Source organism: Cricetulus griseus, chromosome 2 (genome assembly GCF_003668045.3).
Source record: "Cricetulus griseus strain 17A/GY chromosome 2, alternate assembly CriGri-PICRH-1.0, whole genome shotgun sequence".
Taxonomy (NCBI): Eukaryota; Metazoa; Chordata; class Mammalia; order Rodentia; family Cricetidae; genus Cricetulus; species Cricetulus griseus.
Window position 1 is genome coordinate 288,300,362 of NC_048595.1, and position 23,289 is coordinate 288,323,650.

Sequence of the window (23,289 nt, forward strand, 5' to 3'; positions counted from 1 at the left end):
GGTTTTTATGAGCCTTCTGAGGCCTTTCTTTCTTTTCTTTCTTTCTTTCTTTCTTTCTTTCTTCTTCCTTTTTTCTTTTCTTTTTTTTTTTTTTTTTTAAGATTTGGTTATTTCATATACACTGTTCTACCTACATGCCAGAAGAGGGCACCAGATTGAATTGTAAATGGTTGTGAGCCACCATGTGGTTGCTGGGAATTGAACTTAGGGCCTCTGGAAGAGCAGTCAATGCTCTTAACCTCTGAGCCATCTCTCCAGCCCCGAGGCTTTTCTTGTCTTTGTAGACCTTTTGGCGTCTGCCCTGACTGGTGTGGGTCACCTGATCCAGGGTGTTGCTGTCAGCACATCCTGATGTCAGGACAGTGAGTCAGGTGCCTGTCTGGGTTGGTCTGCCAATCAAGTGAGAAAAGCAGGGCTTTCCTTTGTTTTCTGTTTGTTTGTTTGTTTTTCAAGACAGGATTTTTTTTTTTTTTTTTTTTTTCCCGAGACAGGATTTCTCTGTGGCTTTGGAGGCTGTCCTGTTACTAGCTCTTGTAGACCAGGCTGATCTTGAACTCACAGAGATCCTCCTGCCTCTGCCTCCCGAGTGCTGGGATTAAAGGTGTGTGCCACCACCGCCCGGCTCAAGACAGGATTTCTAACAGCCTTAGCTGTACAGGAACTCATTCTGTAGATTAGGCTGGCCTCAAACTCACAGAGATCCTCCTGCCTCTGCCTCCTGAGGGCTGGAATTAAAGACGTGTGACCTCCTTTGAATTTTTCTTCCCTTTTGTAGTAGAAATAAGAGGGCTGAATTCTGTTGCTGAACAGACGTGGTGTTTGCCCTGATTTTAGGCCAGTCACTGGCCTGTTTGGTACATGTGTGGTAGTCAAAGGGATACAAGCAAGCCATTGAGAGTCAGCTTGCCACTGAGCACCTCTATCTAGTTTTCATACTGCTATCTGCTTGATGGACCTCTTTCTGGCATTCTGAGTGCAGCATGCTGAGAAAGGGTCATGTCTGTAGACATGGACTCTTCTTCTGAGATTCTCCAGGCATCTGTGTCACCAGAATGACTAACTACTGGAAGTCTGCTTGCCTCCTTCATACCACAAGAGATCTAAGACATTTCTTGGTGCTGTTTGTGGGTTTTGGGGGTCTTCTTCAATCTATTGCTTGGACAGAGTGTGTGCTTGTGTTGCCTTTGAGAAGTTTGTTTATGTAATCTTTGTTGACTTGTTGTATGCTTTGGCAGCTGTTATCTGATAAATATTTGTCTTGTTATGTTCTTTAAAAAAAAGATCATTGAATTTATGTACTGTAAAATTCACCTGTTTTGTTATACAGTTCAATGGGTCTAGCATTTTTGCATAATTGTGTATCCTTTACCATAATCTAATTGTAGAGACCCCCCCTCTCCAGGAATGCTTTTGCCTGTTAGCAGTCAATTATTTTCTCCCTCGTCTTCTCACAACATACAAACCATATGAGTCTTCTTTTTTGTCATCGGATTTGCCCTTTTTGGATATGAATGAAACTGTGTAGTATGTAGGTCTTTGGTGTTGACCCTCAGCATTCAGCTCTGCAGCTCCTTGGCAGGTTGCCCAATGCTGGGCAGAAACATCAAGTTGTAGTCAAGCAGAGGAGGGTTGTGGCTGCAGTTCTGCCAGCTCATGGTGTGATCTGTGTGAACTGTGACTGGCCTCCAGCAGGTGTGCAGAAAACACTGAGGAGTTAAGGTACCTAGAGCATCATTGTTCTTCTGGTACAAGGACCAGTTTCTCTAAGGGTAAGAAGGAGGTGTGACTCATGAGCTGGGGACCTGCCAGCACCCTCCGTGGTTCCCACCAAAGATCAAAGCACAAGACAGCATTTGCTGCAGCTGGGAAAACCCTAGCTTCATCCAGAGCAGCTTTGTAAAAGAATTTTTAAAGTTTCATTTGTTTAATTATACATGCATGTGTAAGGGTCACAGGAAGAGGTCAGAGGACAGCTTGATTCTCTTCTACCATGTGTGTCCTAGAGATGGAACTCAGGTCATCTGCCAAGCTTAGCAGCAGGCACCTTTACCTGCTGAGCCATCCCACCTGCCCCAGAAGAACTTTTTATTTAGGTGTACATTTCGAGAGCGCTCTCTCTCTCTCTCTCTCTCTCTCTCTCTCTCTCTCTCTCTCTCTCTCTCTCTCTCTCTCTGTGTGTGTGTGTGTGTGTTGGCATACATGTGATGTGCATGGATGTGCAGGTTGTGTATGATGGCCAGAGGACCCTGGGTGTTGTTCTTCAGGAGCTGTCTACCCTGATATTTGGAGAAAGGGTCTCACTGGGACCTGAGGCTTGCCACATTCATCCAGGTTAGCCAACCATAGAGCCTTGGGCATGCTTCCTCCTCAGCACTGTGATTAGAGTGTGTACTATCACACATGACTTGTTACATGGGTCAGGGCATTCACCTGGGGTCTTCATGCTTGTACAGCAAACACTTCACTGACTTAGCAATTTCCCAGCCCATGTTTTGATCTTTTGTGAGAGTCTCGCTATGTAGGTCAGCTCAGGAAGACCTCGAACCTGCAGTGCTCCTGCTGTAGCCTTTCAGGTGCTGGCATAACAGGTGTGTGTGACCACCCTGGCCCAGGAGTTTTGAGGGCAAGGGAGAGTGGTGCTCTTGCATGCCTTCAGGTTTGGAGCCACCCACAATGCTTTTCAGATTCTACTGATTCTCCAATGACAGAGTTTTAGAGTGGACTTGCTAACTGAACCTTGTGTGTCACTCACGGTGATCAGAGAGGATGTAGGGTAATGAGTGAGTACAAATGGAGAAAAAAGGTTAAAAAGAAGTCTTAGATGATTATACTGAGGTGGCCCAGTGGGCAGAGTGCTTTCTGTGCACAAGGATCTTAGTTTGAACCCCAGATACCCGTTCCTGTGACCTTAGTGCTGGGTGTTCCAGGAGGCAGGCAGGCCCTGGGTCTCATTGAGCAGCCACTCTACCCAGCAGCACTCTCCAGGGGCATCTGATATGCTGTCTGCAAAACCCACAGAAAGCAAGGTGGGAGGAGATAGAGGAAGACATCTGAAGTTGACCTTGTGGCCTCCCAAACATGCACAGGTGAGCACATCTGCTCACACACGGGCTTTCCCCTCCCTCCCTCCCTCCCTCCCTCCTCCCTCCTCCCTCCCTCCCTCCCTCCCTCACTGTCTCTGTCTGTCTCTCTCTCCTCTCTCCTCTGTCTGTCTCTGTCTCTCTCCCTCTCTCTCTCTTCTCTCTCTCTCTCTCTCTCTCTCTCTCTCTCTCTCTCTCTCTCTCTGTCTGTCTCTGTCTCTCTCTCTCTCTCTCTCTCTCTCACACACACACACACACACACACACACACACACACACCCCTGAGTTTTAGTAAGAGTAAATAGAATTAGACAATCAAAATGTGCCAGGGACAAGGAACAGAAAACAATAAAGTTCCAGCAGCCTGTCTCTGGGCTTTGTTAGAACATGGGAGTGTGTATATGAACTGCATCTAAAACTCTCTGATGGTCTCTATAGGGCACCATCCCGAAACTCACTGCCAGTTCCAACTGTCGTTACGAGGTTGAGTGGATCACCGAGTATGCCTGCCACAGAGATTACTTGGAGAGTGAAACCTGCTCACTGAGCAGTGAGCAGCATGACATCGCCATTGACCTCAGTCCCTTGGCCCAACAGGGAGGTATGTGTGGGTGCCTCTCTCTCTTCTGTCTTGCTTCACAGGGGGAGCCTAGTGGGAGAGGGGAGAGATGGATGGGCTTGGGTTTGCTTAAAAGAACAGGTGTGAACACTCACACTTCTTGCTGGTCCTTTCTCTAGGGTCCTCTTATGTTTCTGATGGAAGAGAGTATACATTTTATATAAATGTCTGTGGGAACGCAACGGTCCCACTCTGTAACCTTAAAGAGTCTGCTGTTTGTCAAGTGAAGAAGGCAGATTCTACTCAAGTCAAAATAGCAGGAAGACACCAGAACCAGACACTCCGGTGGGTGATTGTCAAGGGCATTGTGTGTACTTGTGGGCTGTGGCTCTACCCTCCCCCTTCTCCTTCCCATTTGCTCTGAGAACAAGAAAGTCAGAGCCTAGTGTACCTTCCTGAGGGACTTGGGCAAGTTGCCATTTGTCCCTGAGCAGTTGGGCAGCTTCCTGACTTTTATGATAAGAGTACATCTGTTAGAACTATTGGTTTGTAAATGTATTGTTTCTAAGAACCATATTGTAAGGAATTTAGGTAGTTAGCAGTTTATATGGCTATTGTGTTTCTGATAAGTCTTCTTCTTCTTCTTCTTCTTCTTCTTCTTCTTCTTCTTCTTCTTCTTCTTCTTCTTCTTCCTCCTCCTCCTCCTCCTCCTCCTCCTCCTCCTCCTCCTCTCCCTCCTCCTCCTCCTCCTCCCCCCCCCTCTCTCTTCCCTCCTTCCTTCCTTTCTTCCTTTCTTTTTTTAAATTTCCTTTGGCAGTTTGAGAACCTGAAATACCATTAGCATTATATACAAGTTTTAAATAGCTAAAAACCTCCCTTGGTGTAATTCTCAGGATCTTAACTTGGCAGTTGGCTTCCTAAAAGCAGTGAGAGGAGGCTGTTTTTTGAAATTGAGTCCTATACTGGGACTTGTAGATAAAGATGATGCCTTTGGAAGTTGCTCTCGAGGATGTTTAATGTGTGGGCATTATTCATGGTGTATAAAGTCCTGGAGTAACATTGCTGCCAGCAAAGTGGCCTCCCTCCCTCTGGTCCCTTACTACTATATAGCAAGAGGCCACCAGCCTGAACATTCGGAACTCATTTCCTCAGGACGCTTGCCCAGCTGGCTGGAGAGCCTGTTGTTTTATGTCAGTAGTGATTTGTGGGTGGTGTGCAGGAGACTTAACAAAGCCGTTTTTGAAACCTTCAGTTTCTGTAAAACACTGTGTGTTCACAAAAACTAGCTACTCGGATGGAGACCTCACCCTGATCTATTCTGGAGGTGACGAATGCAGCTCCGGCTTCCAGCGAATGAGTGTTATCAACTTTGAGTGCAACAAAACCGCAGGTGAGTGAGTATGCACAGCCCACGCCCGCTTCATGTTAAGGAGCTTGCGTGTGTACACATGTTTCTGGAAAGCAGGGTGCTGAATCAGGGAGTGAGTTGGCTACCTTTGGGCATGTTCACTTCCAGTCCCCAGGTTTTTCTGTTACAGTCTATCCTCCCTGCCCCCACTCTCCTCTAGGAGGCATACATACATCCTGTTTCCATCTTCCTCTGCACTCCATGTTTGTTTTGGGAATCTGCCCAGTGCTGGCCTGGCTGGAGAGAGTTTGTGTCTTGAATTCTTTCTCAGGCATACTCAACAGAGCAGGCCCAGAAGCTTCAAGTGTGTGCCACTTCTTTCATGTCATAAGAATTTTTACAGAGGATAGATTGGTAGAGTTTGAATTTGGGAATTTTGGGATGCCAATGGAAGAGTCCTAGCTGAAGGCATGAGCTGAAGGGTGACTAGAGGGAGCCTGAGTCTCAATGGCTTGTCTGCTCTTCATGTCCTGGCTTCAGGCATTCCTGTAGAGAGACGATAAGGTTCTATCATTAGAGATCTGTCTTGTTCAAGCAGCTCTGGCTATGCCCCGGGCACCCCTGGCTGGCCTGCTTCCACGGTGGGCTCTCATCCTGAGCCTGGGCCTGGGTTCCATTCTCATCTGTGTGCAGCTGGCCCAAGCTCTCATGGCTGCTCCTTGAGAGTGTTTGTTTTGTATGTTTCTATGGTCAGTCTTGGGTGGTTTGATCTGGGTCCAGTTCCTGCATGATTCACAGTAGGATCTGGGAGCAACCACTGTGCCTGGAGTTAAGTTCTCATAAACTTGCTAGTAAAGGGCCCTAAGGGCTGTGGCTCACTGGGGCACTCTTCCTCCACTGGAGTCTTTCATTGACTCTTTCTTATCACTCACAGTGCTTGCATGTTTCCATGCCTGTTTGCCAAGGCTCTCTCCACAAGGGGCCTGAGGGTGACAGATGGTTTTCTGGGAGTTCACAGACTAAAAACAGAGATAAGGGTTTTTATGGCTGAATAGAGGGTAAAGTGCTAGAGCTGACCCACTGTCTGTAGAGCCTTGTTATCTGCCCTTCCTCAGGAAGGCTCCAGCTTGTCCACACCAGTAGGGGTACAGCAGCGGGTATAGTTGCTTCTGGGACAACTAAGGGATAGGCATCCAGAGGAAAGGTTTCAGGATGAGGACAGCGAGCCTGGTGCCTGGATGGCTTCAGGACCCAGGATGTGGGGTCTCAAAGACTTGGACTAGGGAGCTGAATAGGAGCCTGGGAAGGCAGGTGAAGTCACGAAGAATCTCAGAAGGGCTGTGATGTGTCTCTGGCCGAGTGACAGAAATAGTGGTTGTTGGGTGCCTCTCCACACCCATATCCATTCTCCTCTGCTCTCTGTCTGCATTGGAATGGGCCTTAGCCAACTCGCTCCTATTCTGTCCCTGGTCCTTGGGGCACAAAGGCTGCTGTTGCTTCTGTGTCCTCAGCCAGCAGACACCAAGCTGGTACTAGCTTCTCTGGTCTCTTCTCTGGCTTGAATTATACCAAATCAGGTGCTCCGATTCCCCCTGTAGTCCTGCTCAGGCCCTCACTACAGCTGAACAGAGGTCTTAGGGCGCAGGCTGCGTTCACTGTGGGACGCTGGGAAGGTGGAGTCAGCATAGGACAGAGGAGGATGGAGGGGTCCTGGACTTCCTTCTAAGGTTCTGACTATATAGATTGGAATTTATTGCCCAAAGCCATTTCTTTTTCATCTTTCCTTTTTATTACAAAAGTTTTCAGGTGTGCATGTAGGAAGAACATTTTAATGAAATTTTATATAGCTGCCTCTATAACTATGATTCTCAACCCATGGATCAGAGACCCCAGTAGGGGTCACATATCAGATATTTACATTACGACTCATAACAGTAGCAAATGGAGTAGCAATGAAATAATTTTATGGTTGGGGGTCACCACAACATGAGTAACTGTATTAAATAAAGGGTTGCAGCATTAGGAAGGTTTGAGAACCACTGTTCTATAACAATCATTAATGTTTTTCCAAATTTGTTTTGCTTTAACATAGTTCCTGGCTCAGATTGCATTTGAGATGGATTAGCTTTTGGTCTTACAAATCCTATTGAATTAACACAAGATTTTTTAGAAATTACACTTGAGGACTCGTTTGCTTCTGGCTATAAATCCTAACTTCCCCTTTCCCTAGAATGTGAGACTGCCCAGACACCTGAAGGATACAGGCAGACGCGTGGGAGGTGCAACCAGCTGGGATTGTGAAACCACCAAGGGTGGAAAAAGGGCAGCTTTGTGCCAGTGGCCCACCAGCTGGGAAAGGCCAAGGGATAGGGTTTCTAGAGCGGGGGCAGTGCTTTGCCCAGTCCCAAGCCTAGGCAGAGCAGAGCCACTGGAAGAAGTGGCTTGTGAAGAGCAGAGCCAAGGCTGTGCTGTTCTGGGCAGTCGATGGGGCCTCTCTGGGTCAGGGAGGGGGTGGTGTTGACTCTGGTGGGAGCTTACAGGCACATGTTCTGACAGCACTGGGAGGTGTCTCTAACTTTGTGGGAGAGTAATGCGAGCTCCTGCCATGCTTTAGCTCAAGTCACTGCATCGGATCTCTACTTTTGCCTCCATGGTGTGGACGTTGGGGGAACCTCAGGTCTTGCTCATCATTAGCCCGTACTCTTGGGACTGGGGCTCTGGTCCCTGTCCTCTGCGCCACGGCCCTCATTAGTTCTCTTTCTACCCTCTCGTTGAGATAGATAACTGTGAAAGCAAAAACCTGCAAAGCCGGCAGAGGACCACTCCACTAGGATGAGAGGCCGACGTGGCTGCCAGCTTTCCTGAAATTATTCTGATCTCTGCTCTAGCTGGAGAGCTGGCATTGGTTTTGATTTCTGCCTCTTCACTGGCTCTCAAGAAGTTCCTGGGTTTGGGTCACACCACTGAGTTGTATGCTTTCCTGTGGTATTGTATGTGTAGGTAACGACGGGAGAGGAGAGCCTGTGTTCACAGGTGAAGTGGACTGTACCTACTTCTTCACATGGGACACCAGATATGCCTGTGTCAAAGAGAAGGAAGATCTCCTCTGCGGGGTCAGCGACGGCAAAAAACGTTATGACCTGTCTGTGTTGGCTCGACACTCAGGTATTTCTGTCCTTCTTGGGGACCACAGAACAGTTGATCCCAGTAGTTTGGGGAAACGTTTTTAGTTGCCAGCTGAGTCATGACCCTCTTCCCTTCTAGCAGTAGTACACACTAGTAAGGAACATTGAATTAAGAAGTACACTGCTTCTTCTCAGTCCCACTTTTTCTAGTTGAGTTGTCTTGCCTCACCTTACCAGTTCACTTAGAACTTCCAGGGACCAACTGTGCCAGGCCTTGTGCTCCATGCTTATAGACGGTTTTCTCCGGCATCCTTTAAGGGCAGTAATTGCATTTAGCACAGGGACCGAGGGGGCTGGTGGTTCTGGGTCTCTATCATGTCTACACCCTGTGCTTCTGCCCTTTCGTATGGTCCCTAGATCTGGGAGGGTTGTCCAGCATGGATGGTACTATGTGTCAGTGTGAGGGTGTTCATCCTAGAGACTGGTGGAGTGTATGTTACGTGATAGGTTCTAGGTGACTTACCTCTGTTGAAGCCCCACATGTCAACTGCCTTCATGGGTGGCATTTTGCTGAAAATGGATGAGGTAGGTGAGAGCTTATGCCCAGAAATACCTGGCCTCTCTAGGGGATTTCTGGAGTAGGTTTGTAGGACCCTTGCATCTCCTAAGATAGAATTAACTTGCATCAGTACCAGCTGTAGCTGCTGCTGTCCCATTGTCTTTGGAGGCCCATCTGTTTGAAAAGTGCTGTTGGAGGAATGCAGGGTCCACAGTAAATGATCTGTGTTACTTCAGCAGCAAGTCATCTTCGTGGTTTAGTAGTTAAGCATCCTGGAAGCTGTAGGAACACAGGAAATTTCTATAGGAGTTAAAATAGCTGCAGGAAGCTGTGGTTGAATCCCACAGTGCTAATGAAAAGGTGAGTTTCTGCAATGTGGAAAGAGTTCTAATATCTGAGTAGAACCCTAATAAGACTGGTGTAGCTCTAGCCAACAAGGAGGACTTCAGAAAGATTGCCAGGCTCTGGGATCTTAAAGGAAGCGTGAGTTGTGGGAGGTGTCTTGTCAACACTCCTCCCCTTCCTCCATCTCATGTGTTGTACTTCTGAGTCACCTGTAGCGACATGAACTTTTCTGGGTTTGTTATTTTTTTTTTTTTTTTTAAAGGGAAGGGGGTATATTGACTTATAGTTTGAGAAGGAATACAGTTCCTCATGGCGACAACAGTTCCTCAGGAAGGCCTGACAACAGGAGCATAGATGGCTGCTCACACTGTACCTGCAGTCAGGAAGCAGAGAGGGGAGCACAATTGATTTATTTATTTTTTTCAGTTTTAAGTATCAGTGTTACAAGACATCCTGGGATCTTGAGGGATGCTGCATCAGTTCACTTAGCAGACTTTGTACCACAGCCTGGCTCTTGAAGAATCTGGAGTGTTTTTGTAGCATTTGTAGCCAGGTAGACTAGAAGATGCTGTGAGCTGAGAGTTGAAATCTTCCCCTGCTGCTCAGAAAGTCTCAGCCTGGAGACTGTAGCCTACACCCCCACCCCCCACCCCCCAGCCAGTGCCCAGTGTTGTGGGGAAAACTTGGGCACACACACTGTCTTTCAAGGCTATGGACTTGGGAACCTAGCTTTCCAGAAGCTTTGTGTGTTGTCACTGGCAAGCTGTGGCCTTCAGATAAGAATGTGTCCCTCATGTATCCTGCAGTGCCAGTTTATAGGGTGGTAGGAACATTCTCATGGCTGCTCTTTTCTTTGCATAATGTCCTTAAAACCCACCCCCGCCCCACCCTTCCTCCCCCATTTCCCATCAGCATCCATTCACTTGGGTTTTGGATTTGGTGGAATCCTCCTCACCTTCAGTGAGCTAAACCTTTTGTGCTGTAGTCAACCTGAGTAGAAGACGTAGTAGCTCTCTTAGCTGCACATGCCCTTGTGGGAAACTGAAGTACAACATGTGACCAGGCACAGGGCAGCAGCTTGACCATCTGATGTGGTTCAGTCTTTGTGGTTCAGCACAGTTGTGTACTGTAGCATGTGGGAGAAGTTTGTGGTTTCATTCTTCAGAAAGCAGGTTGGGGAATGGTCTGTCCCTGACACACTCACTTGAGAAAGTAGAGATGCCATGACTTTGTGGAGTGCTATCCCTAGATTGTCTGACCTTGGCTTAGTCACTGTTTTAAAAGGTGATCGCAAGAAAAAAGTCACTAAGGACTAAAGGACTTTGTGTTTGGTTGCAGAATCAGAGAAGAACTGGGAAGCAGTGGATGGTGACCAGGCTGAATCTGAAAAGAAGTATTTCTTCATTAACGTCTGTCACCGAGTGCTTCAGGAGGGCAAGGCCAGGAGCTGTCCTGAAGATGCTGCTGTGTGTGCTGTGGGTGAGTCATGTCAGACGGAAGAGACTTAGACTGAGGTTTGCTTAAGCCTCCTGCCTTTGGATGTGATATTAAGGATGATAAAGCATTCTACACTTTCAGTGTCAGAACCAGTGTACCCTGAAGTCCTGGGGTCGGCAGAGGTGTAAGCAGACAGGAAGAGCCCTGTTAAATGCCCGACTTTCTGTCTTCATTCTGTAACCTGAAGAATAATATTGCCAGTACTTGTAAAATTAATTTTGAATTTTTAGCAGCCCTTGATCACACACTTAGGGGAAGCCAAATATCTGCTGGAGCTTCCAGATGAGCAACATATCTTGGGGTTCTTCTTGCTGTCACTGTTGGTCTTGTGTATCACACAGAGGTGTTTGTCTAAGAGACATTGAGGTTCAGTGTGTGTCAGTTTAGGCACAATTTGAAAATGCCAGGAGGAGAGTATGAAGCTTAGTTGGATTTTGGGGATTCCCCTGGCGTTGAGAACAAGAGATGTGTCTCAAAGTTAGTGGAGTCTGTTCTTGTCTTACTAAAGACTCCTGCATAAACATTTTTGAAAAGCAGCTGAACCAGTGATTCAGTGTGGGTGCCACATGTGAGCTTCCGCTTTGTTGTGAATAAAGCCTGTGGCATTTCTGTGCTCCCCAACAGCCTGTATCTCAGGGCAGTTGAGACCCTGAGCATGGAATAGTGTTTCCTACAGACAGTGACGATACACATACCAACCTGCCCATATAGTGCCTTTGGGGATCCCGTGAGTCAGTCCCATCATGTCCCTGCTAAGGCAGGAGGTGGCCTTAGGTGACTGTGCTTATTTTTTCTTTCAAGAAAACCTGCTCCCGTCCCAGCCAGGTCAGATGGGCTGAGGAGAGGTCATGGTACCCTGCTGGCATTTACCTGAGTTTTGGTATAATTTCTAACGAGGAGACTTCAGCATACCTTCTGTTTCCTTCTCTCTTTTTTTCCAGATAAGAATGGAAGTAAAAACCTTGGAAAATTTGTCTCTTCTCCTACAAGTGAGAAAGGATACATACAGCTCTCTTATTCTGATGGTGATGACTGTGGTAGTGATAAGAAAATAACAACTAACATCACTCTTGTGTGCAAACCAGGTACTGTCACACAAGAGGGGGGCTCACAGTCTCCATCATCTCTGCAGTGGGGCGGGATGGAAGGGGCAGTCCTGAGCACCACTAGTTCTAGTCTCTGCTAAGGGGAATCAAGTCAATTAGATTTCAGCCTAGAAATGGAGAAATCATATGCTGTCCTCAGGGAGTTGTGTTGACATTTTCCAAAGGAGTCGTGAGTCTCTCTGCATGACATCCTGTTCTTAAGGTCTGAGAGAGGATAAGGGGTGTGGAATGCTGACCTTCTCCCACAGGGGGTCATAAATGCCTTCAAATGTTTCCTTGATCTCACCATCTCAAATGTGGTTATCTCTCACTGAACTGATAAATTTTTGATCTTTTTCCTAAGATCTGCATCTGTACATGTACTTTCGTGTTCTCAGAATGCTCTATTTGTGCATTCCATGCTTCACAGATCTATTTATAATTTCTAGGGATTTCCTTATTGACGTGGCAGTCTTACTATTTTAAAACATTTCACTGTGGGGAGTTTGGATGCTTTACATCCTCTCTATATCCATCCTGTAAAGTTTCCTTTGTATAACTTCCCAGCTTCGGGAAAAGGTCACATGCCAGGAATATTTTGTTTCTTGTTTTATTTTGGTAGACCACATTTCCACCTTCTGAGTATTGGCATTACAGATAGGTGTGTGTGCTACCAGGCCTGCTTTATGCAGGGTGGGGATTGAACACAGGGCTATGTGCATGCTAGACAGACACTCTAATAAATCAGCCACATCCCTGGCTCTGAGGGCCATTTTGTAACCTTGTCTTTACCAGGGCTTTTAAAACAGCCAGAACAGGGAAAATTATTAGAACCAATGGATTAGCGGTTGATCTTTCCCCTACCTCCCTCCTGTTCCCTATTGACAGGTGATCTAGAAAGTGCTCCGGTGTTGAGAACTGCTGGACCTGATGGTTGCTTCTATGAATTTGAGTGGCACACAGCTGCTGCCTGTGTGTTATCGAAGACAGAAGGAGAGAACTGCACGGTCTTTGATGCCCAGGCAGGTGGGTGCCTAAGCAATGCTTCTGTTATCTAGTGTAACTTGGGACCACAGATAGCTTTTGCTAAACACTTTATATGACTGTTAGAGGTAACTTGTTTTAGAACTCTGTTAATGCCACTTGAGTAGAATTCCAGGCATCTTTTGTTGTTTCCTTGTGGTCCTGCCTATCTTGAATCTGTGGCCCCACTGGATTTACTTGAGCAAATGGGGATCCACACATATACATTTGAAAGGCTTTTGTAGGAATCCTAGGCCAGAACCCCTTGTTAGGGGACTTTACAAGAAGGCCATTGTAAGTCTGGATATCTTGCTTGGATATGCCATGTTTGTGAGACTTGGAGTTGCAGGTTTCAATAGGGTTGTAGGGTTCTCACAACAAAAAAGGGCAATGGCGAGGACCTGTGTCCAACGGAGTAGACGGCAGTCACTGCAGGAATGGCAGCGTAAAGGCAGAGTGATGACCTTTCTTCTTTAGCGTCTTTTTGCCCTGGAGTGATTGCTCTCTGAGGAGCATGTGCAGTCACCTGTCTCTGGTGTCCTGACTGACCTAATATGCTCCCCTTGTTTTTGTTTCAGGGTTTTCTTTTGATTTGTCACCTCTCACAAAGAAGAATGGTGCATATAAAGTTGGGACAGAGAAATATGACTTCTACATAAATGTTTGTGGCCCTGTATCTGTGGACCTTTGTCAGCCCAATTCAGGGGCCTGCCAGGTAGCAAAAAGGCAAGTGGCCTGTCATTGTGGCTTTGTCTTTGGTTCTCTGTGCTAATGAGTGTTCATTAAGGAAGAGTTAGATTTCCCTCAGACATCATTGTTTGACAAGCATTTAAATAATGAGGAGACCTGGTCAGAAAAATTGCAGGATGCCAGGCACTGAACTTCCCAGAGAAGGGACAAGCCTTATCCTATGGGGTGGAGAGAGGTCTGGGCTCACTCGATACCCACTTTGTGTGAACTTTGAGCTTTGCAGTTCATGCATATTTATGTATGTATTTCTCCTTATTGAGTAGTATTAGTTGCAGTGAATTGAGTTGCACTATAAGCCAGTAGTGCTGAGAGAAAGTTGGGCTCCTGGGTGTGTGTGTGTTGCTTTACTGCTTATTCTTTCTACAGTCAAGAGAGCACTCTGTGTGTGTGTGTTGCTTTTTTCTCCTACAGTCAAGAGAGCGCTTGTGGCTCCCCCCCCCCGTGTGTGTGTGTGTGTGTGTGTGTGTGTGTGTGTGTGTGTGTGTGTGTGTGTGTGTTGCTTCTCCTAACGTCAAGAGAGCTGCATATGAGAGTCCCAGGGACTGCAGTGTGTCTTGGTCCTGACCATGCATTTGCCCCCAGTTGTGCAGCTTTGGAGAGCTCCTGCTCCATGGCACTTCCCCAGTGACATTTCTGTTTTCATTTTAGTGATAAGAAGTCTTGGAACCTGGGACTGAATAATACTAGACTTTCTTACTATGATGGGATGATCCAGCTGAGCTACAGGGGTGGCACGCCCTATAACAATGAAAAGCATACACCGAGAGCCACGCTGATCACCTTTCTATGTGACCGAGATGCTGGAGTGGGCTTCCCAGAATATCAGGTGGGAAAGGTCTTGGGCAGTTTGCCTGGGCAGACCTGGGCCAGTTACCTGCCCTTTTTATAGAAACTGAGCTATTATTAGTTTGGTTTTCTGGCCAAACCGTCATGTAATTAGTTCTTCAGTTTTCAGGGTGCCTAGGCAGTATTTAGTCACTTGTTAAGCTATTTATTCAAAGGCCCATCTCTCTTAATACTAGTCTACCGTCCTGTTTATTCTGTTAGAAAACATGCAAAAGCTTAAAAAAAAAAAATAATCACCCTCCTATTTCCCTTACCCAAGGCCAGATTCCATTATAGTTTTTGATGAGGCCATCTTTTTAGTACCTTGAAAGGAGATGGAGAAAGCAAACTTTCTTTCATGCAGCTTTTACTTAAAGCCTTCTTCTTTCTTTCTTTCTTTCTTTCTTTCTTTCTTTCTTTTTTTTTTTTTTTTTTTTCCGAGACAGGGTTTCTCTGTGGTTTTGGAGTCTGTCCTGGAACTAGCTCTTGTAGACCACTCTGGTCTCACAGAGATCTGCCTGCCTCTGCCTCCCAATTGCTGGGATTAAAGGCATGTGCCACCACCGCCTGGCTTTAAAGCCATTTTTTAAACAGCTTTGTGCATAACATCTCCTTTTCTTTTTCCATTCTCAGCTTTCTGTTACTAGGACAAATATACAAGGTAATCAGTTTAGAAAGGGGTTATTTTGCCACCCAGCCTTGCAGCTTTCACTCCATGATTGGTTGGATCATTGCTTTGGGCCTACCAATGCATGGTGGGGCACTACCATTAACTTCACAGCCAGGAAGCACAAGACAGTAAGGAGGAACTTTGCATTGAGCCACATCTCCGGTGGTTCTCTGTGCTGCACATGCTTGGAAATTTCATCTTTCTCCATAGTGTTAAGCTAGGGACCAGGATTCCCTTGTGGTCTTTGGGGCTGCTCCAGTTACAGATGCCAGCACTATCCTTTCATGTTTGTTTCTCGTCCTGGGACTAGGAAGAGGACAACTCTACCTACAACTTCCGGTGGTATACCAGTTATGCCTGCCCAGAAGAGCCCTTGGAGTGCATGGTGACAGACCCCTCCATGATGGAACAGTATGATCTTTCCAGGTGAGCAGAGCCAGCAGCTGACCTTGGGCCTTCCTCAGGTGTGGTCATTGGTGAGCACATGGCTTAGCTGATGGTGATGGGCATTGTGTTGGCCTCAGGGTGCAGGACCAGGAGAGATCGAGCAGAAAGGAGGCAGGTGTGGTCTGATCTCCTCACCTTGTGACAGCAGCTGATCTTTTGAATAGCAAAGACTCAGTGTGTAGCTTCCTTGTTTAAAACAATAGCTCAGTGTAAGGAATTTTGAAGGGTCCTCTGCATGTGGAGCTTCAAATGTCAATCTTATGACATGTCCTGTGGGTCAGTCACTCTTTGTATGTATCTTGCTTCAAGTGTCTCCATTGAGAATTTCATCTTTATTTCTCTAATGACTAAGCATTAATAGTGGTTTGGATTTTTAAAAGCATACCTTTGTGTTGCCACTTTAGTTTAGTGAAGTCTGAAGGCCGAAGTGGAGGAAACTGGTACGCCATGGAAAACTCCCGGGAACATGTCACACGGAGGAAATACTACATCAATGTTTGTCGGCCCCTGAATCCTGTGCCAGGCTGTGATCGATACGCAGCTGCTTGCCAGATGAGATATGAAAACAGTGAGGTGTGTCTGTTATTCTCATGTTTTCTTCCTTGATTGTGGGGGTTGGTGTGTGAAGGTAGTTGTTTTGTAGCCCTTGATCAGGGTAGTCCTGCTGCCAGGTGACACCTCTAAGGAGAGAGAATGGCTGCAGACTGAGCCTCCTACAAGGCTTTGAGTCTTGGTTCCATCTTGAAATGTCCACTGGCCACTTTTGATTCAGTACATATCAGAGGAAGTTCTTAGTGGTTACGTCTGGCCTGAATTCAGGTGCCTGACATCCATAGCTCAGAGCCCCAGCTGCTCAGAGGTCTCCAGGATGACCTAGGTAAAACATGGATTGAAAAGAGTTGCAGGGAGTGACCCAGATCTATAGGTCAGTGCTCTGACTGCTGAACACTTCATCGTCTGGTTCATCGTTCTCACTGCTAGCAGGGCTCTGGTGCATTTTCTTGTGGTCCTCACATGTGGTGGCCATGAAAGTTGTACACGGACTCAGAAGTTGACTTCTGCAGAAGCTGTGTGAGGATTTGCTTTTGTTAGCACAGAGCAATGGTGTGCTCTGGTGCCTCAGAGGTGTTTGAGGCTGTATGTTCTTTACCAGAACAGCAGCCTCAGAGTGTAGCTGTCCCTTCTGCTCACACAGTTGTCAGAGGTGACTTTATAGGCTCTCATTACTATGAGTAGCAAGTTGACTTCCTGGGGAATAAAGCCAGCTGTTTCCAGGAGAAGCCTAACCCACACTGTGTTGCAGGGCTCCTTGGCTGAGACTGTATCCATCAGTAACTTGGGAGTTGCAAAGACAGGCCCTGTGGTAGAGGAGAGTGGCAGTCTCCTCTTAGAATATGTGAACGGCTCTGCTTGTACTACCAGTGATGGACGGTTAACCACCTACAGCACCAGGATCCATCTTGTCTGTGGTCGGGGCAGCTTGGTAAGTGCTGTGTGGAGTGTAGCAAGAGCTGAAGAAAAGCACTAGGGGCCAGCGTGTGCAACTTTGTAATTGTAAAAAAAAGTTGCAGCAAAATATCTAGGATATAAAATTGGTCATTTTAGGCCTTTTTGAGTTACCATGAACATTATGTCCATCATTAGTGCTGCACACTTGTCACCAAATGTTGAGAACTTTTTGGGGGTCAGTTTTCGTTTGTTTGCGCCTCTGGCTAGTCAGACTGGCCTTGAACTCCCGCAGCTCTGCCTCTTGAGGGCTGTGGTGTCTATCTTACATCTATAACTTTTATTTTCTCAACCTTGTTGCTCCTCCCTGGCGGGGTGGGGGTGGTGGCGACAGTTTCAGGCTGGCCTGAAACTCACTATGTAGAGTATGTTGGCTTCAAACTCAGCTGGGATTAAAGGCGTGTGCCACCATTCTCTGGCCCAGTTGCTTTTTAGCAAGAGTTTAGTGTTATGTGTTTTTTGTATGTTGGTTTGTTTTTGTTTTTAAACTATCAATCAGGTGAGTCCTGAGTTTGACTTGCTGACTGGAATTGGATGTTCCTGGATTCTGCTGGGGCCCAGCCCCGTGGATGTGAGGCCTGGTGTCCAGGTACCCTCCAGGTACCCCACATACAGGAAATTAGTCCTGTGTTCAGATGTCTGAGGGTATGAAAAGACTGGCTGGGCCTGGGCCTGTGGTCCCTGAAGATAGTGTCCATCCATGGGCTGCAGACGCACTGCCTTGGCCTACACAATTCTGGTCACATAGGTGGACAGGTGCTGCTGGTTTCATTTCCAGCTGCTCCTGGCAGCCTGTGTCCTGGGTGTGTGGGACCCTGTCATAGACTACTTGTTTTCCCTTTTGTTGTCATTTAAATAATGCCATTTTGTTCCAGAAAACTCTTTCAGACCCTTAGTTTTCCAAATACTTTCCCACAGTGGCTGAGCTGGGCAGGCTAGTACACCGTACTAGCCTGGTGTACTGGCCTGGTGTACGGTGTATGGGCCCAGGTAAGACTACTGAAGGAGATCAGAGGAGGTCAGGTTCACAGAGTGACAACAGACTAAAGCCTGGGTCTTTCCTAACCGTGGGGAGCCAGATGACTTCTCCTTTGCTCTTAGGGCTGATGAGGAAGGAGAGTGTGGGTGGGGCCTTCAGATAAAGAGTGTAGGTATGTGGGGTGTGGGCTGAGATCAGTTATGCAGTACCAGGACAGTTCTCCAGGTAGCCTCTGGTTGCTGTCCCACTAACTAATGAGTGAGCCACTGCTTCCTGTGGTAGAGTTAGCACTCAAGAAATGAAACCTGGCTCTCATGGAGGAGACTTCTCATTGAAACCCACAAATTATGAGCCAGTAATAGCCACAAGTTGGCATATCTGTGGAATCAGGACTCCAGTCACAAAATGTGATATGTGCCCTACCTAGAAGTTCTTGTGCCTCTTCTCTTTGCTTCTCAGCCCTTTTCCTGACACACAGCCAGTTTTGTCTTATTCTAGCTGCTGTCTACTACTCTGTGTAGTTGCTTTCTGGTTGCTTCAACTCTGGGTGTACAGGCTTGGATTCAAGCTGTCTGGATCTCAGTTTTCCCATTTGCTGCTGGCATGAACTCATATGTGCTAATGCCCAGGCATGCAAGATGGCCTCTCTTATGGGGTCATGAGGGTGATGTGCTATATGGAAGAAATGTGTGTTAGGTGCTGACCTGCTATGTTGATGTCCTGTTGATTTCTCTCTGCCCTGTGACTTCCAGAATACCCACCCCATATTCACTTACAACTGGGAATGTGTGGTCAGTTTCCTGTGGAACACAGAGGCTGCCTGCCCTATCCAGACGATCACAGATACAGATCAGGTATGTGTGTTGTCATCTTGCCCACTCTCAGGCTGGCTTTGCATTGCCTTCTACCCCACTTTCTGATTTGCACATCAACACCCTCTACACCCTCCCTCCCATTGGCACCTAGATCTCCAGGACCTCCAGCTTTACTTACATCCCTCCCTCCCTCCCTTCCTCCCTCCCTCCTCCTCTCCCTCTCAGTCTCTCTCTCTGTCTTCCTCTGTTGATTTTCTGAGACAAGGTTTTCTCTATATAACAGCTTTGGCTATCCCTGGAACTTGCTCTTAGACCAGTCTGGCTTTGAACTCACAGAGATCCACCTGCCTCTGTCTCCCATGTGCTGGGATTAAAGGCGTGTGCCACAGCTGCCCAGCTCATTACAACCCTCTTGTCCCTTCCCCATGCCAGTGCATCTTAGTGGGCTCTCCATCACTGGCAGGAGTCTGATGGATTCCCATTACTCCATTCTAGAACATTTCAGTATCTGATACAGTGAAACCCATGAAGTCTGTGACCTTGCCCACTGAATGGAGCCCAGGGTTTCATGTGATCTCATTGACAGGAAAGCCCATGTGTCTTCTGTGACCTTACCTACTAGGAGGAATCCAGTGCTCCATGGATCTTAGTTTAGTTAGCACACGTGTCTGCTGTGACTTTGCACACAGTGTGGAGCTCAGTAATTCCTGGACCTCCCCGACAGAAAAAAGCCCTAGCTTTTTGTGTCCAGCATGTCTCCCTGCTAGCTGCTCTTGTCCTGAGCAGTGTAGTAGAACACTGCTCTCTGAGTTCTTTGCTGCCCTCTTGGGCTGCTGCGGTAGTTTGTTTTTATGGCACTGTGTGTGCATTTTTTATGATGGGACATGTTTCCCTCCCCATCCTTCTGATTTCTTAACCAGACTGCAGAGTCTGGCAGCAGATACCTGGACTGATACTCACAGTGATGACCTCAGCTCAGGGCCAGCAGTTATCTCAGGCACCCTGTCCATGGTCAGGGCTCTGACTGCTAGCCTGGACTAGCAGTGAACATTGCTGGACATTGGAGGCTGAGGGCACACTTAAAAGAAGGGAGGATGTTGTTCGTGAGTTAACTCAGTTATACTTCCAGAGGCGCATTCATGGCAATGAGAGAGAATTCTTAAGTTTTATTTGTTTTTCAAATGTAAAAATGACTGCTGGGTCACTATAGCTCTACCTACCTTAGGCTTAACAGTGGTCTTACTTGGGTATTGTAGTATATTAGTACTCATGGGGTGAGCTCCATTCTTCTGCACACACATCCCACATTGGCACAGGCACACTGTTGCTCCCATAGGGATTTAAAGTGAGTGGCGAGTACAGCTTGCCAAGTGTTAGATGTGGGCTCCTGGAGGGCCTATGTGTTTGCTTTGCTTCTGCAGTTGGTCTGAATGTATTTCTCTCTCTTTCTTGTTTCTTATAGGCTTGTTCTATAAGGGACCCCAACAGTGGATTTGTGTTCAATCTTAGCCCACTCAACAGATCTCAAGGATATGTGGTCCCTGGCATTGGAAAGAATTTCGTGGTAAGAGTGATGCACTACATTTCTAGTTTGCTTTAAATAAGGCAAACTGCACTCAAGCAAGGCACTCAGCTACATCCTTAGTGCTTGTCCAGGGCATAAAGAAATTCAGGCTGGGGGTGGGTGAGGTCCTGATACAGTTAGATGGGAGCAGTTTCCAGTCCTTGCTTGCTGTGTGTCCACAAGTTCCTGAGAAGCAGCAGCAGAGTGACAATTGGGACCTTGTTAAAATCTAGCTTCCTGGCCCCATTGCAGGCCTCCTGACTCAGTTCTGTGATGGGCTTGGGGTTTGCTTCAGGAGGCCCATCAGATGATTTTGGTGCCTACTGAACCCTGTAAAAGGGAAGCTACCTGGAGGACTATGTTCTAGATTCTTCCTTTACAGGTTGTTCTGAGGATGCCTAGAACTGTGAGATGGAAAGTCTTCACAGAGACATCATTTAGACTGCTGCTAGAAGGACGAACGCCCCTAAAACATTTGCTCTTTAAGTTCATCTGGCAGTCCTCTTTGGAATAGTAGAGTAGCTCTGGGAACAGGAAGGTGAAAATGAGAGTGCCCTGCAATATTTTAATGTACAGGGGGTTTCTGACAACTGTCCTCAGCTGGAAAACCGGGCAGGATTTTTTCTTTAGGCTCTGTCCTCTTCCCCATGCTCTTGCATGTTTCCACAGGGCTCTCAGTCAGATAAGAAACATGGACGGGTCTCAGTGTTAGCTCTAGTGTAGCCTGCTTTTCAGCTGCTGCAGAGTGTGTGGTTTGTACCAGGTGGTACATTGATTCGGATTCCACCAGGTCAGAGCCTGTGTTAGTGTGAGAGGCAGGTGCTGAACCACATAGAGGCTGTGCTAAGAGAGACGATCATGAGCTACATAAAGAATGCACCAGAAGCAAACCAGTGAGGCCCTGCCTCATGCACTAACCACACCATTAGGAGCATGTGTGTTGTCGTGGCTCTGGGTTGCAGGTGACAGATCAGTGCATAACACAAGTAGAAGTGTAGCTGTCTGGAACTCATGTTGTGGGAGAACCTCCTGTCTGCCGAGGCCACCACTGCCCACCAGCCAGTTACTTGGCAACCCATCCAGGGCTATAGACTCCTGCCCTTTATTATCGCGCCTCCCACACACCCCTGGTCCTGCTGGGTTTAGCTACCCTGAGCCCCCTGAGCATTTGGTGTCCTCTCCCCCAGAGCTGCTTTCTTTACATAACTACAGAAAACATAATCTCTCTTTAAATAGATTAGCATTTCTAAAAAATCAGGGCATTGCTTTGTTTTCAGTTACGACTCAACTGTATACACTTTCCCCATGTCATTAAAGATACTATAAAGTAGTTTGTATTACTCTCTAATATATAGCTCCTAATTACTTGCAATAATTACATTTACAAATATAGTGCTGTATAAAAAGACCATAAAGGCACTATGCACTAAACTTTAGAGGGATCTGTGTAGGTTTTGTTATTTGGACTTGAGGTTTTGCTTTCTGAGTTTTAGGACCTAGCTGCTCCAAAGTTGATAAACTGACTAGTGATAACCAGATATTTAACCCAGTGGTACACTGGATTCTAGGGTTCTTGTTTGTGGTGAGTCTTGGAATCTAAATGGGTGATTTATTTTTTTCCTGTTTGACTTCCAGTTCAATATCTGTGGTGCAATGCCTGAGTGTGGGACGATTGCAGGAAATCCAGCCTTTGGCTGTGAGGCAGGAACCCAGACAGAATTGGAGAGCCTGAAACCAGAAAGGCCAGTTGGAATGGAAAAGAGCCTCCAGTTGTCTACTGAGGGCTTCCTCACTCTGACCTACAAAGGGTCTTCCCCCTCAGACAAAGGTGAGCGAGGCTTGTGGTTTTGTAATGAGCAGATTCATGTCCTGCTGAGTGTGTGCCCCGAATGCTCTGTTGTCATTCTCTCTCCTAGAGTGTTTGCCAACTTCCTCCCTTGGCGGGCACTTGTACACACATATTTCCCACCTCTTCTTTTTATCTTGCACCCCAGTTCTTCAGAGGTGGGGCGTTAATTGCATTTCTTTAGGTACTAAAGAAGTGATGGGTGACGATCATAAATTACTCACTTTTCTAAGTTTCTCCTGTTTCTTCTCTTGGGCATTGTGGTTACTGTGTGACAGTCTGGGTATGTTAAGCTTGTTAATACTTATTTGTCACCATCTTTTGTTAGTTAAGTGCAGGTCAATTCTGAGCCCCCCCCATAATTACAGCAGCTGTGTCAGTGGATGACTCTGGCAGGTGATGTGTACTAGGACCTGGTTGTGATGCTGTATGTGTGTTGTCTGGTCAATTCTGCCAGTTCCGTTAGTCATCCCTGTTTCTCTTTTTTCCTTTTGAGCCAGGCTCTTGCTGTGTGGCCTTGACTTTCCTGGCACTGGCTATGTAAAGTAGGTTGTCCTCAAACTCAGATCTACTTTCATCTACCTTGCTAGGATCAAAGGCCTGGGCTACCACATCTGGCCTAACCTCCTTTTGTGCTTAATTGCTGCTAGGTTTTTTTTGCAGTACTGGAAGGCAGAAAAGTCTTGTGCCTGGGACAGAGCCTGTGGTCCATGAGAGGGATAGCATCAGAGTGAGATCCGAGGGTCTTGGGTTCTGTTCTTGGCTCTGTCACCTGTTGAGTGTCTGTTGTAGAGATGAAGAGAGGGGTCCCAGGGGAGTGCCTTTCCATCACTGGAGTCTGAGTGGACTGAGGTGATGTTTGTATGCTGGGTTGCTCAACACACTGCAGCCAACTTAGTGGGCACCAGGAAGGAGCGCAGTATGCCGTCCTAGATTGTCTGCACTGAAGACTATAGCTTGTCCTCTTACTTTTTTCTACTTCACATCTCAAGTTAATAGATGTTGGAAATGTAACATTCTAACAACAGCTTATGCCATGGAAGACAAATGGTCATTAAGGACTGCTGTGACCAATTGTGTGCCAGCATCAGAACTCCAGATGGAATGGGTATGCTCTGGACCATGAGGCACAAAACCTGAATAGAGCAATGGGTGACAGGATCAAATCAACAAGAAGTCGTCTCTGGAAAATAGGAGGCGAGGGCCAGATTGCTCCATCCTGAATGTTACCGAACTGTGAAAACTTTAAAGCTACTTCAGTGAAAGG

The 23,289-nt window shown here is 46.9% G+C and overlaps 1 protein-coding gene across 1 annotated transcript in view; it reads left to right on the top strand.

Moving 5' to 3' along the window:
• The window catches only part of Igf2r (insulin like growth factor 2 receptor), a 98,180-nt gene that overhangs the window by 41,482 nt on the left and 33,409 nt on the right, over window positions 1-23,289 (top strand). The window contains exons 8-22 of the mRNA XM_027401095.2: window positions 3,518-3,680; window positions 3,818-3,983; window positions 4,925-5,028; window positions 7,987-8,151; window positions 10,354-10,494; window positions 11,454-11,597; window positions 12,486-12,623; window positions 13,199-13,346; window positions 14,019-14,196; window positions 15,176-15,291; window positions 15,717-15,885; window positions 16,616-16,795; window positions 18,550-18,651; window positions 20,075-20,176; window positions 21,812-22,004. Of these exons, the coding sequence (XP_027256896.1) occupies window positions 3,518-3,680; window positions 3,818-3,983; window positions 4,925-5,028; window positions 7,987-8,151; window positions 10,354-10,494; window positions 11,454-11,597; window positions 12,486-12,623; window positions 13,199-13,346; window positions 14,019-14,196; window positions 15,176-15,291; window positions 15,717-15,885; window positions 16,616-16,795; window positions 18,550-18,651; window positions 20,075-20,176; window positions 21,812-22,004 (2,209 nt within the window). The remainder of the gene's footprint in view (window positions 1-3,517; window positions 3,681-3,817; window positions 3,984-4,924; window positions 5,029-7,986; window positions 8,152-10,353; window positions 10,495-11,453; window positions 11,598-12,485; window positions 12,624-13,198; window positions 13,347-14,018; window positions 14,197-15,175; window positions 15,292-15,716; window positions 15,886-16,615; window positions 16,796-18,549; window positions 18,652-20,074; window positions 20,177-21,811; window positions 22,005-23,289) is intronic.